At 39.7% G+C, this 13,646-nt stretch overlaps 1 protein-coding gene across 13 annotated transcripts in view; it reads left to right on the top strand.

Moving 5' to 3' along the window:
* NUP98 (nucleoporin 98) overlaps positions 1 to 13,646 on the top strand; it is a 108,500-nt gene that overhangs the window by 21,874 nt on the left and 72,980 nt on the right. For 12 of the 13 annotated variants that reach the window (XM_023758792.1, XM_006094508.3, XM_023758786.1 and 9 more), the window contains 5 exons: positions 1,512 to 1,651; positions 2,870 to 2,977; positions 5,560 to 5,740; positions 8,727 to 8,890; positions 12,898 to 13,035. In XM_023758792.1, coding sequence (XP_023614560.1) covers positions 1,512 to 1,651; positions 2,870 to 2,977; positions 5,560 to 5,740; positions 8,727 to 8,890; positions 12,898 to 13,035 — 731 coding nt within the window. The remainder of the gene's footprint in view (positions 1 to 1,511; positions 1,652 to 2,869; positions 2,978 to 5,559; positions 5,741 to 8,726; positions 8,891 to 12,897; positions 13,036 to 13,646) is intronic. The other variant, XM_023758787.1, reaches the window with a different exon arrangement.

The following is a 13,646-nucleotide window of genomic DNA, read 5'->3' as shown; positions in this document are numbered from 1 at the left end:
TGAACAGATGTGGCCTGTGAGTTGCTGCCATTCCCAGCAAATGGCAGAACGACTAAGTTACCAAACTATCAGTATTTTACAAAGGGAAAGCTTTTGGGGGATGTTGAAATATTTAACCAAGACAATGTAAAATGCAATCTAATGTACTAATTCAAAAGAGATTTACCTATTTACTTTATAGATTAGAATATGTTTTTAGAAAATATTTTGCCATTGAGAAAGCACTTTCTTTTTAACATAGTAATTAGGGTATCGCCTAATATTAAATAGTATTGGCAGATAACTTTCCATTACTTGCTGACATTTCTGGCTCTATATAGATAACTTCTTTAGAAGTAGTATTTCTCATATTTTGCAAAATACCCCTTAGAGAACAGTTAAATTCACTTAATTTTTATTATTTTTTCCCAATTTTTTAAAATGAGCTTTTGGAAAAGTAAGGTGATGAGAGGATCTACTTTCTATAAAATGATCAGCATGCCTACCAATTTTTTATATTATTTTTTCTGGGTGAAATTTTACATTAACCTGTTTAGTTGTCATAATAGGACCATTTGTATGTTTTAAACTTTCTGGTTATGTGTGGGTGTTTTTAGTAATATGTAAATAAAATATACTATGGCCCTTGTTGAAGTCCGTTGTGATAAGATGCTTTCAGAAATACAAGCTCATTAGCCCTAACCGGTTTGGCTCAGTGGATAGAGCGTAGGCCTGCGGATGCAAGGGGTCCCAGGTTCGATTCTGGTCAAGGGCATGTACCTTGGTTTCGGGCACATCCCCAGTAGGGCGTGTGCAGGAGGCAGCTGAACGATGTTTCTAACTCTCTATCCCTCTCCCTTCCTCTCTGTAAAAATTCAGTAAAATACTTTTTTTAAAAAAAAAAAGAAATACAAGCTCATTTAGTATTAGTCTTGCCAAGAAAGGAGAAATGAGATAAAATTTATAATGAAAAAAAAATACTGTTTCTTTTAACTTGTATTTCAATGATACCCAAGTAGGACTTCGTGGAAACTTAGTTGAATATAGGATTCAGATTTTTTTTAAAAAAATGTTTTGTGGTGCAGTGACTTTATTTTAAAAAATATATATTTTATTGATTTTTTACAGAGGAAGGGAGAGGGATAGAGAGTTAGAAACATCAATGAGAGAGAAACATCAATCAGCTGCCTCCTGCACACTCCCCACTGGGTATGTGTCTGCAAGCAAGGTACATGCCCTTGACCGGAATCGAACCTGGGACCCTTGAGTCCGAAGGCTGACACTCTGTCCACTGAGCCAAACTGGTTAGGGCTAGGATTCAGATTTTGTGTCACTTCAGAGTTGTGAGCTTAGAGGTGTGTGTGTGTGTGTATATGTGTATGAAATACCTGCTAGTGAAAACGAAATTTGAAAGAGAAAATTTGAGGTTGTGAAAGTACTGCTGTTCTAGTGCCACAGTTCAATTTTAAGATACCTTACAGGTTCTTACATTCTTTACTGTTACCATCTAATTTTTTCTATCTAATTTATAGATTTTGGAACAAGTACTAGCAGCGGGGGACTTTTTGGAACTACAAATACCACCTCCAATCCTTTTGGAAGCACATCTGGCTCCCTTTTTGGGCCCAGTAGTTTTACAGCTGCTCCCACTGGGACTACTATTAAATTTAATGTAAGTATTTTCTTCCAACTTTTGTGGAACTTCTCTCCCATTTGTATATTTGTAGGATGAATCCTAAAATTTTTTCTCTTTCGAATTATGCAAAGCTTAGTCTCATTCTTCCCAAAAGATGTGCTGAGAACAAAATCTGTAATTAGTTGTATAGTAGAAAGGCAAGGTCTTGAAATATAAATCTAGATTATAATGTATATTTGAATTATATTCACCCCAGTCAAATTTGTATTCACAAGGTTGATTATAACAGGTAATATAAGGTTGAATTTGTACTAGTATTTACTGTGTTCATAATTTGGCCTCTGAATGGTCAAACATTCTTTATAGAAATAAGGAATGTGGGGCAAACTGTAGGAAAATAAGACCTCTTCAAAGAGATACATGGAATCACTCATCAGTATTGTATGTTAGTTAAAAATAAAGCTTTTTTGTTGGTGAAATGGCAAAATGGGGCAATAGAGTTTTGTTTTCTTTGGCTTTTTTGAGAGGAGTTGGATAGAGGATTAGAGTGGAAGCTTTTGTTTACAAAAATATATGGAATACCACTTGATGTGATTGGTTGGAAGATACTTAGGATAGGCTTGAGGCAGTTAGCCTAATGGCAATCTGGCAAAAATAGGGCTTGTCAAAAGTTCAGAAAGTAAAGAATTTCTCAGGCAAGGTGGTAAATTCATAACAGTACTAAATTTAGAATTCTTAATTTAAAATAAAAGTAAATACAAATGATAAAGAAAAATACTATGTGTTGTCTCTTAGAAAGTACAATAATTGAGAAAAGTACAGACATAAGTAAGAATCTTTCGTTTCTTTTTCCTCATATGATCATAGGCGGGTGGGGGGAATCAGGCTTCCATATTTGTTAAATGCAATAATAGAAAAGAGGTCCATTTCAGAAATAGAGGTTTAAATGGGTATATTGGATAAACTGGATAAAGTTTTAAATATTAAATATCTTTTAGTAGATAATTAGATGGTTTGGTTATGGGATTAGTTTCTGGGTTTGTGATAACTATTATTGAGATTGATGTAGGGAGAGAACAGACATGCAGTGTATTTAGTCAAGCATCCTTGGAACCATCTCATTAGTAAAAGACCTAATGGACTAGTTAATAGGGTTCAGTGGTTGCAGAATTGTGTCTGTGAGAGTAGGGATATCAAGCCTGGATTTATACATTTGTTTTAGACTTTCAAATTTGCTTTTATCTTCCGTTGCAGCCTCTAACTGGTACGGATACTATGGTTAAAGCTGGAGTTAGTACTAACATCAGTACCAAGCACCAGTGTATCACTGCTATGAAAGAATATGAAAGCAAGTCACTAGAGGTCAGTAAAATGCCATACAGAATATCAACCTAACCTTTTGATTCTATTGGAGAACAGCTTTTGAAAATTTTTTTTATTATTTTTAGGCTCAAGCGATTTACATTAGGTTTATGTAAAAAACTAACAAATTATTTTTTAAATTAACGTGCTATTTATAGATATGTGTTGTTTTAGGCAGGAGCAATATTCAGATTGTATGTACGGGCTAATTCTACTAATAGTGTATTCTGATTGGATGTTGCCCACACTACACTGGGCAGTGTGTGTCTGGGATATATGTGTGTTTTTTCATTTGTTTGTTTTTGTTAATTCTTACCTGAAGGTATTTTTTCCATTGATTTTTAAAGAGAGTGGAAGGGGAAGGGGGTGGGAGGGGGGGAGAGAGAAACATCAATTGGTTGCCTCCTGCCAAGACCAGGGTCGGGGATCAAACCCTCAACCCTTCGGTGTGTGGGCTGTCGCTCTATAACCACTTAGCAATACCAGCCTGGCCATGTGTGTGTTTTTAATAAACTTATGCAAAGTTGTAAATATACAACATAGTAAGCTTTCACTGAGTAAACTATACTCATGTAACCAGGATCTAAAGACACAGCATTACCAGCACCCCTGAGGGCCCCCTTTGTGCCCAACCCCCCAGTCACAGTCCTCCCCTTCTAAAGGTAACCACTAACCTGGATACCCATGTTTTGCCTATTTTTGCATTTAAAGATGAAATCTTACGTTAATGTGCTCTTAAGTTTCTCTTTTGACTTTGAGATCGTCCATGTTGTTGCATGAGGTTTGTTTATTCTTGTTACTGTGTAGTTCTTTGTACATTTTTATTATCCCTGATTGTAGCTGTTGCTTCTTCCTACATCTCAACTGCATTTGCTTTTTTGGAGAGTGCAGAAACATCATGACTTGTGAGACAAAACTACTAAATTTTATCCCTTCTTTCCTTAAATTTTCTGAACTCTCCAGAATCCTTCATCGTTCGATCTGTTGATTTTTACATTTAGAGTGGGAGTAGACAAGATTATTATACTCAACTAGAGGCCTTCGCCCTCTTGCAGTCTGGGACCCCTTGAGGGATATAGCAGTGCACCAGGCAGCAGGCGGCCAGGGAGGAGCCTGAATTGGGGCTGGGTGCCGCACTGCTCGCACTCATCCCAATCTGCTGAGCCTGCTGCTGTGGAGTCGGAAGAGGCTCCCACTGTGGCAGTTGTGCTCACCAGCTGTGAGCTCGGCTTCTGGCTGAGTGGAGCTCTCCCTGTGGGAGTGCACTGACCACCAGGGGCAGCTCCTGCATTGAGCGCCTGCCTCCTGGCGGTCAGTGTGCATAATAGCAACCAGTTCCATGTAATGGTCGCTTAGGCTTTTATTATATAGATAATAAAAAGCAGTGTACTGAAAGAAAGTATTATCCTCAGATCTCTCATCAGCTGCCTGGGTCTCTTTTTTTTAAAAATCCTCACTGGAGGATATGTTTTAATTGATTTTGAGAGAGAGAGAGAGAAATCACTTGGTTGCCTCGGGGGATGGAACCCGCAACGTTTTGGTACACAGGATGATGCTCCAACTGAGCCATCCAGCCAGGGTGCTACCTGGGTCTTTTTAATTTTTTTTTTTTAATTGATTGGTTTCAGAGAGAAAGAAAAAGGGAGAATCAGATAAAAATATCAATAATGAGAGAGAAACATCGATAGGCTGCCTCCTGCACACCCCCCACTGGGGATTGATCCTGCAACCTGGCCCTGGAGGAATCGAACCCGGGACCCTTTAGTATGCAGGCCGATGCTCTGTCCACTGAGCCAAACTGGCCAGGCTACCTGGATCTTTTTAATAAACTGATCTCACTTCTGTCAGCTACTGTTCTGCAGCCCATTTGCAAAGGGGATGCATTGAATACAATCTGACATTCTGGGGTCTTTTTGTTAAATATAATTGAGGTATGTGTACTATGCTGCCTCTCGGCAAACTTAATGATCTTAAGAGTTCATACATGCAGGTGAAAAAATTATAAATAGAATTTCCTTAAAATGGGACGGGTGGAACAAAAAAAAAAAGGAGAGCCTTTTAGCAAAGAGGGCATGCTCACTAGTGGTTAGTATGCTGTTAATTTTGTAAAAAGTCCTGACCTTTTATTTTGGAGTTAATGCCACCTGCATGTCTCGTTTTGAGTGCAGTAAAATAGAATCTCAAATCACACTTATTTTCATCCTTTTCCAGTATTTTATGTTTGTTTCGGTAGTAGCAGAGTACGCCAACTCTTTTATATTGCCTTTTTTTGCTGGAAAATGTTGTATGTTGAATAAAATTTTCTATTAAAAAAGTTATTGTTTATAAAAGAAAATTAAGATTAAGGTGGGTTGATTCTTTGGTCTGTAGTTTTATGGAAAAAATGGTATATATTTTAGTGTCCATTATACACTATTGAGAATGTTTTCTGTAATGATACTAAATTAATGTCATTTGTAGTTTTCTGTTTTGTAGTCATGGTTTTTTGTGTTACCATAGAACTTAAATAGTAAATTCAGGTGTTAGTCTCCTAAATAAATTTTTGGCTGCATAGTAAGATTGGAAATATGTTTTCCCTCTAGGAACTTCGTTTAGAGGATTATCAGGCTAACCGGAAAGGCCCCCAGAACCAGGTGGGAGCAGGTACCACAACTGGCTTGTTTGGGACGTCTCCGGCCACGTCTAGTGCAACAGGACTCTTCAGCTCCTCCACCACTAATTCAGGCTTTGCATATGGTCAGAACAAAACAGCCTTTGGAACTAGTAAGCAATTGACATCATATTGGGCTATATTGAGGAGGGACAGACAACTAAAAGTAAACCATAACTAAAAATAACGTCATAAGTGCTGAGGAGAAAAATAATTCAGGGATGCTGAAGGAATAAGGAGGGCCTGGTGTTTTGGGGGAGGTAAGGAGGCATACAGTTTTTTTGTGTTCTTTTTTAACTTTTTTTTTAATTGTTTAAAGTATTACAAATAGTAGTACATATGTCTCCTTTTTTTCCCCATTGACCTTCCCCCAACCTCCCCTACCCCGCTCCCCCCCGCCCCACACATGTCCTCACCCCACCCCCCTGTGTCTTGTGTCCATTGGTTATGCTTATATGCATGCATACAAGTCCTTCAGTTGATCTCTTATCCCCAACACTTCCCAGAGAGACATACAGTTTTAAATGAAGATGGTTAAAAAGGGCTTTACTAATGAAGTAACATTTTTTGTTGTTAATACTCACCCAAGTATATTTTTCCATTGATTTTATTTTTTAATATATTATTGATTTCAGAGAGAGGAAGGGAGAGGGAGAGAGAGAGAGAGAGAGAGAGAGAGAGAGAGAGAGAGAGAGAGGCTGACTCAGTGAGAGAGAATCATTGATCAGCTGCCTTCTGCACGCCTCATACAGGGGATCAAACCCACAACCCAGGCATGTGCCCTGACCAGGAATTGAACCATGACCTGCTGGTTCATAGGTTGAAGCTCAACTACTAAGCAAACCGGCTGGTCCATTGATTTTTAGAGAGAGTGGAAGGGAGGGGGAGAGACAGAGAGAAACATATATGCAAGAGAGACACATTGTTGGTGGCCTCCCACACACACCCTGACCGGGGGCAGGGACTGAGCCTGTAACTGAGGCCAACATTATATCCCACTGAGCCAAATCGGCTAGGGCTTATTGAGGTAACATTTGAGCAGCCACCTAGCTGAAGAAGGTGAGGCATAAAGCTGTACAGATTTTTTGGGGAAGAACATTCCAGCTAGAGGAAACTAAATCTAAAAATCTATGTTTTTGCCAAAGGAGAGACAAGGGGAAGTACTGGGGAATATAGGGACAGTATTTTGAAGGACTTCGTGGGCCAGTGTCAAGATTTGAATTTTTATTTGAGTTGGGAAGCCATTAAAGGGTTTAGAACAGCAGTTCTCAACCTGTGGGTCGCGACCCCTTTGGGGGTCGAACGACCCTTTCACAGGGGTCGCCTAAGACCATCGGAAAACACATATATAATTGCATATTGTTTTTGTGATTAATCACTATGCTTTAATTATGTTCAATTTGTAACAATGAAAATACATTCTGCATATCAGATATTTACATTACGATTCATAACAGTAGCAAAATTACAGTCATGAAGTAGCAACGAAAATAATTTTATGGTTGGGGGTCACCACAACATGAACTGTATTAAAGGGTCGCGGCATTAGGAAGGTTGAGAACCACTGGTTTAGAAAGAGAAATCATATGATTGTGAGTGAAGGATCATTCTGGTAGCTCCTATATTAAGAGTGGATTGTAAGGGGACATGGGTGGAAACAAATCAGTTAGAAAAGCTAGTGTTCTATCTACATGAGAGATGATGTGGCTTGAATGAGAATGGTGCTGTGGAGATGGTAAGAATGTCAATTTGACTAGAACTAATAGGATTTGCTAGTAGATTGATTTGATGTAAGGTGTGAAAGAAGTCTAGGATGATTACTAAATTACTTTATAAATATATTACTTTTGCAAAGGTAATACACATACATGATATAAAGTTTATGAAATACTTTTTAAAAAGTATTTATAGCCAAAAATCTTTTCTTTCCCTCCCTAAGCCACCAGTTTGCCTCTGGACAAATAGCAAAAGTTAGACTTTTCGTAGATTCCTAGAGGGATCTATGCACACACCCAAAAATACACTAATAAACACATTTTAAGTGGCATTTAACATTCTCTTCAGTTTTCGTATTCTGTGATTTCATTTAGCCACATATTCTTTGAGTATTGTCATGTCACACCCTATGCTAAATATCCTATATAATAAAAGCCTAGCCCTAACCGGTTTGGCTCAGTGGATAGATCGTCGGCCTGTGGACTGAAAGGTCCCAGGTTCAATTCCTGTCAAGGGCATGTACCTTGGTTGCGGGCACATCCCCAGTAGGGAGTGTGCAGGAGGCAGCTGGTCGATGTTTCTCTCTCAACGATGTTTCTAACTCTCTATCCCTCTCCCTTCCTCTCTGTAAAAAATCAATAAAATATATTTAAAAAAATAAATAAAAAAAATAAAAGCCTAATATGCAAATTGACCAGCAGAACGAGCAGTCGCTATGACGCACACTGACCACCAGGGGGCAGATGCTCGACACAGGAGCTTCCCCAGCCCACAGGCCCCAGGCCATCCAAGGTGGGTGCCAGCAGGGGCCCCCCCTCCCCAATCACCCTGCCAGTCGCCTCCCTCTGCAGGAGGCAACCAGTGGTGGCGGCGGGGGGCAGGGTCGATGAGTGGATGGCGCCAGGCCATCCAAGGCAGGTGCCAGCGGGGGGCCCGCTGGTTGCCCCACAGATTGGCTCTGATCGCCAGCCAGGCCTAGGGACCCTACCCATGCACAAATTTCGTGCATTGGGCCTCTAGCATTGATATAAAGAGAAAGCCTCTGTTCTGAAGAAAAACTTCGTCTAACAAGGTTAAAATGCACACATAGACTTTGAATGTAGCATGCTGTCTTCTAAAATAGAAAAAAATTATGGGCTCAAGAAGGAGGATCACTTAGTTCAGCCAGGGTTCTTGGACTCAGTATTATTGTAAGAATTAAAATCTGAAGGAAATCTGGAGTTAGGTGAAATAGGTTGGAAAATGAAACAGTTACTCGGTTTGAGTAGGGCAATAGAGATGTAATCTATATAATAAGACTGTTGTAGTAACTGGATAATGTGAGGTTCGGAGTTTTTTGCCCTCCATTAATTTTTCCTTTTCTTTATTTCTATTTCCTGAAAGGTACAACTGGATTTGGGACAAATCCAGGTGGTCTCTTTGGCCAACAGAATCAGCAAACGACCAGCCTCTTCAACAAACCATTTGCCCAGGCCACAACCACCCCGAACACTGGCTTTTCCTTTGGTAATACCAGCACCCTAGGACAGCCGAGCACCAACACCATGGTAAGGAAACAGGCCCTTAAATATCAGGTGTACCGGTTAATAATGTGGATTTTGTAATCAAAGAAAACACGATAATTTCAAGAGAAACATCAAAAGTGCTTTATTCAAAGTAATGTCCATCGCTAGCTACACATTTCCCCCATCTTTCAGGTAATTTGTGGATACCGTCCCAATAGAACTTTTCTTGTTTTGAGACAAACCATTCAGAGACCCAGTTTTCCACCTTTGTTTTGAAGTGCTGCTCAGAAAGTGCGTGTGCCATCGATAGGAACAAGTGGTAATCTGAAGGAACAAAGTCTGGTGAATATGGCGGGTGGGTTAATACTTCCCAGACAAGATCTTTTAGCGTGCCTTTAACTGGTTTTGAAGTGTGTAATGGTATGTTATCATGAAGCAAAATTACTTAGCTGTGTCTTCTGGCCCATTCTCATCATTTTACGATCAAAGTGTGGTTCAATATGATTATTTGTTGTTGGTAGCCATGAGTATTAACGGTTTCACCTGGTTTTAGAAGCTCATAATACACCACACCTTCCTGATCCCACCAAAGGCAGAATTGTCTTCTTATCGAAGCGATTTGGCCTTGCAGTCAATGTTGATAGTTGACCTGGATCAACCTATGATTTTGTGCGTTTGGGATTCTCAAAATAAATCCACTTTTCATCACCAGTCACAATTCAATGCAAAAAAGACTTTCTTTCCTGCTGTTGAAGCAACATTTTACTGATGACTTTTCGGTTTTCCATTTGTCTTTCGTTTAGTTGATGTGGCACCCATTTTCCTTCCTTTAAAATCTTTCCCATTGCTTGTAAACGATCGGAAATTGTTTGCTGAGCAACGTTTACTCTTTCTGCAAGTTATTTTTGAGTTTGACACGCATCTTCAGCCAATAATGCTTGTAATTGTTGGTCTTCAAACTTTTTCGGTTGACCTGGACATTCTTTGTCTTTCACATTGAAGTCATCATCACTTTTAAAGCATTTAAACCAGCGTTCACAAGTGTCTTGAGATAGAGCATGTTCACCATAAGCTTCCCAAAGTATATGATAACTTTCAGCAGCACTTTTTTTCAAAATAATGAATTAAAACTTCCTATAAATGCTCTTTTTGGCACGAAATTCGACATTTTTAAGCATAAAAATATCTGTGATGTTAATACCTTCAGCAAATTTGACATATGAAGTTTTGAAGCTTGTCAATACAACAAAATAGCATACATATCAAATAGTATATATATCAACATGTGTAACTCCACCTATTGAAAAATATCTACCTTAGTAACCGGTACACCTGGTAACTCCAGGTCTTATTTATAGAGCTAAGTAATTAGGATTTTATCATGTCAAAGCAAGTTCTACCTGTACTACATTTCTTAAGGATTGATATGTAGTAATGGGAAGAGAGCAAAATTTTTGAATAATTAATACCTAGATTCTATTTCAGGCTCTACTCTGTACTCATTGAGAGGCTGTAGAGCAAGTCACTTATCTTTTCTGAGCATATTTTCTTATCACTAAGAGCTGCTGGGTATACTACAGTTTGCCGCCCTGAAGCTACACTTTAGGGCATTGACTCCAGCCATTCTGTAGATTGTAGGAGAAAATAGTTATAAATTACTGGCTATATTTCAGAATGTTCTTTTAGTTTGTTCCCTTAAGCAGAGTCAGGCAAAGAAGTTTAATTAATTAAAATAAATAAAGGGAGAGCCACATCTCAGAGCCATATTGGGTAAATGCTTCTGTGTAGAAAGTAAAAGAGGAATTCCTTACATCATTACTAGTTTTATCTAGGGGCTCTTTTAGGGAAGTATACAGTTAAAGGGAATTCGAGGTATGCTTTTTTATTAGAATTCTTGGAATTTACCAAGAATTACCAAGGTCTGTCTCTAATTTTTTTATATGTTCAGAGTTTTAGAGATACTCTACCTGATGAAAAAACAAGTACAGCTATTTCCACCAAAAAATCATCAAAATACTTGCAAACCGAATTCAGCAGCATATTGAAAAGGATTATATATATACCATGACCAAGTGGGAGTTTTCCCAGAAAAGTTGGTTCAGCATATCCTACATACTAAAAGCCTAATATGCTAAGTGTCCGGTTTACTGGTCGTCCATTCAACCAATCAAGGCGTAATATGCTAATGATATGCTAGGGCGCTCAACCACTCACTATGACATGCACTGACCACCAGGGGGCAGACGTTGCAACTGGTAGGTTAGCTTGCTGCTGGATCCGGTCCGGCCAATAAGGACTGAGTGAGATGGGCCAGACATGCCCTGGAGCCCTCCCACAGTCCCTCCCCAGCTGGCCAACCTCCCCCGTCTCTCTCTGGCCCCAGTCTTGCACTGGTGGGGTCCCTCAGCCTGGCTTGCACCGTCTCGCAATCCGGGACCCCTCAGGGGATGTTGGACAGCCAGTTTCAGTCCAATCCCACAGGGGGAGTGCCGCTCAGCCAGAAGCTGGACTCACGGCTGGCTAGCACAGCGGTAGTGGCGGGAGCCTCTCCTGCCTCCGTGGCAGTGCTAAGGATGTCCGACTGATGGCTTAGGCCCGCTCCCCTGTGGGATCAGGCTGAAACTGTCTCTCCAACATCCCCCGAGGGGTCCTGGATTGCGAGAGGGTGCAAGCCAGGCCGAGGGACCCCACCTGTGCACAATCAGGCCTGGGAGGGACTGTGGGAGGGCTCCAGGGCATGTCAGGCCCATCTCGTTCAGTCCTGATTGGCTGGATCCCAGCAGCAAGCTAACCTACCAGTTGGAGCATCTGCCTCCTGGTGGTTAGTGCACATCATAGCGAGCAGTTGAGCAGCCTTAGCATATCATTAGCATATTACGCTTTGATTGGTTGTTGGGTTGTTCTGCCATTTGGTCTATTTGCATGTTACCCTTTTATTATATAGTATAGGACTAGAGGCCTGGTGCACGAATTCGTGCACGGGTGGAGTCTGGCCAGCCCACCCCAATGGGGGCCAACAGGGGTCAGGTCGGCAGGGGGGCGGGGGAGGGACGTGGGAGGTTGGCCAGCTGGCCCCGCCCCTTATGAGCCAGTTGGCCACTGCAGTGGGCATCATAGCGACCAGTCGTTCCAGTCATTCCGGTGTTCCAGTCGCTGGCTTTTTATAAATATAGATAATATGGGGTGAAGTACTCTGATATATTCTACAACATGGATGGACCTTTACACATGCTAAGTGAAAGAAGCCATTTACCAAACACCACATTTTGTATCATTCCTTTATGTGAAATGTTCAGGATGGACAAATCCATGGAAACAGAAGGTAGATTAGTGATTGGTTATCTAGGAATGGGGGGTGGGTTTTTTTAATATATTTTTTTATGATTTCAGAGAGGAGGAGAGAGGGAGAGAGAGATAGAAGCATCAGTCATTGATCTGCCTCCTGCATGCCCCCTACTGGGGATCGAGCCTGCAACCCAGGCATGTGCCCTGACCCGGAATCAAACTGACCTGCTGGTTCATAGGTCGATGCTCAACCACTGAGCAGCACCAGCCGGGCCCTGGGGTTTCTTTTTATAGTGATAAAAGTGTTCTAAATTTAGAGAGTGAGGATGGTTGCACAAAACCATTGAATAGTGTATAAATGAGTAAATTTTATGATATGTAAATTATGTCTCAATGAAACTGTTTAAAAATACTACTTTAAATTGTCACTTCAACAATAGTCCATTAGTGCAGTAATTTTCTTTTGTGAACTAATGCATAAGTAAAATATCTTAAACACTGGGCGATACAAGCTTTGCTTATTTGAAATTTGGTTCTGCCACTCCATAGCTGTGACATATTGGTCAAATTTTTGACTGCTCTGAGGTTTATTTTCTTTAGGAAAATTGCCCAGCTTTTTAGGGTTGTTGTGAAGAAAAGAAATGCTCTATGTAGACACTACTTATCACATAAACTTAAAAAAAGTCAACTATTATTATTAATCTAAGAAAATCTCTTAAAATGACTACTGTAGGACATCTTTTAATCTAGGTTATCTTTTGCAGGGTTTATTTGGAGTAACGCAAGCCTCGCAGCCGGGAGGACTTTTTGGGACAGCTACAAACACCAGCACTGGGACAGCATTTGGAACAGGAACAGGTCTCTTTGGGCAGACCAATACTGGATTTGGTGCTGTTGGTTCGGTGGGTTTTTATATTTGATTATAATATGAAGATGTGTCTAAATCTGTTAATGGAATTTCTAAAAAAGATTTGACTTGTTTTTCAAATATTTTATTGGGTATAGTATATGATTTGATACTGAAAAGTTATTAGGTAACTTTAATAGGTCACTTTTCAAATAGTAAGTTCTTTTTTAAACTTCTTTACCTCATGCTTGTGTGCAGTTTACTTTTGATAGCAAACTATCCTCCAATTTGTTAATTAAAATTGTTGAGTCTAAATTGAGATGCTTTCATTCTTAAATCAGGTAATTTTTAACTTTTCGTTCTGACCTGTTTTAGGTGACAAGTTGATATGATATTTGAGAATTAAATATTTTTGGTATTGATCAAATTGTTAATTGTTGGTGTTTTTACAATTCTCATGTTGCTGGAGGCTTAACTGAATTATTTTCCTTGTTGTTATTTAAGTAAATTATAATTTTAGAATGTGCTTGACCTAAAAACAGTAGTAAATTCTTGATTACCGCTTAAATTGTATGAGAATTAGTATGAAGCAGTCAATCTGTATTATGTACCCATTATATAAAGCTTTAAACATATTGTTGTGGGTAATTTAAAAAAATCTCCCAA

Source organism: Myotis lucifugus, unplaced genomic scaffold, assembly GCF_000147115.1.
Source record: "Myotis lucifugus unplaced genomic scaffold, Myoluc2.0 scaffold_138, whole genome shotgun sequence".
NCBI lineage: Eukaryota > Metazoa > Chordata > Mammalia > Chiroptera > Vespertilionidae > Myotis > Myotis lucifugus.
This window is presented reverse-complemented; position numbering and strand designations above follow the sequence as displayed.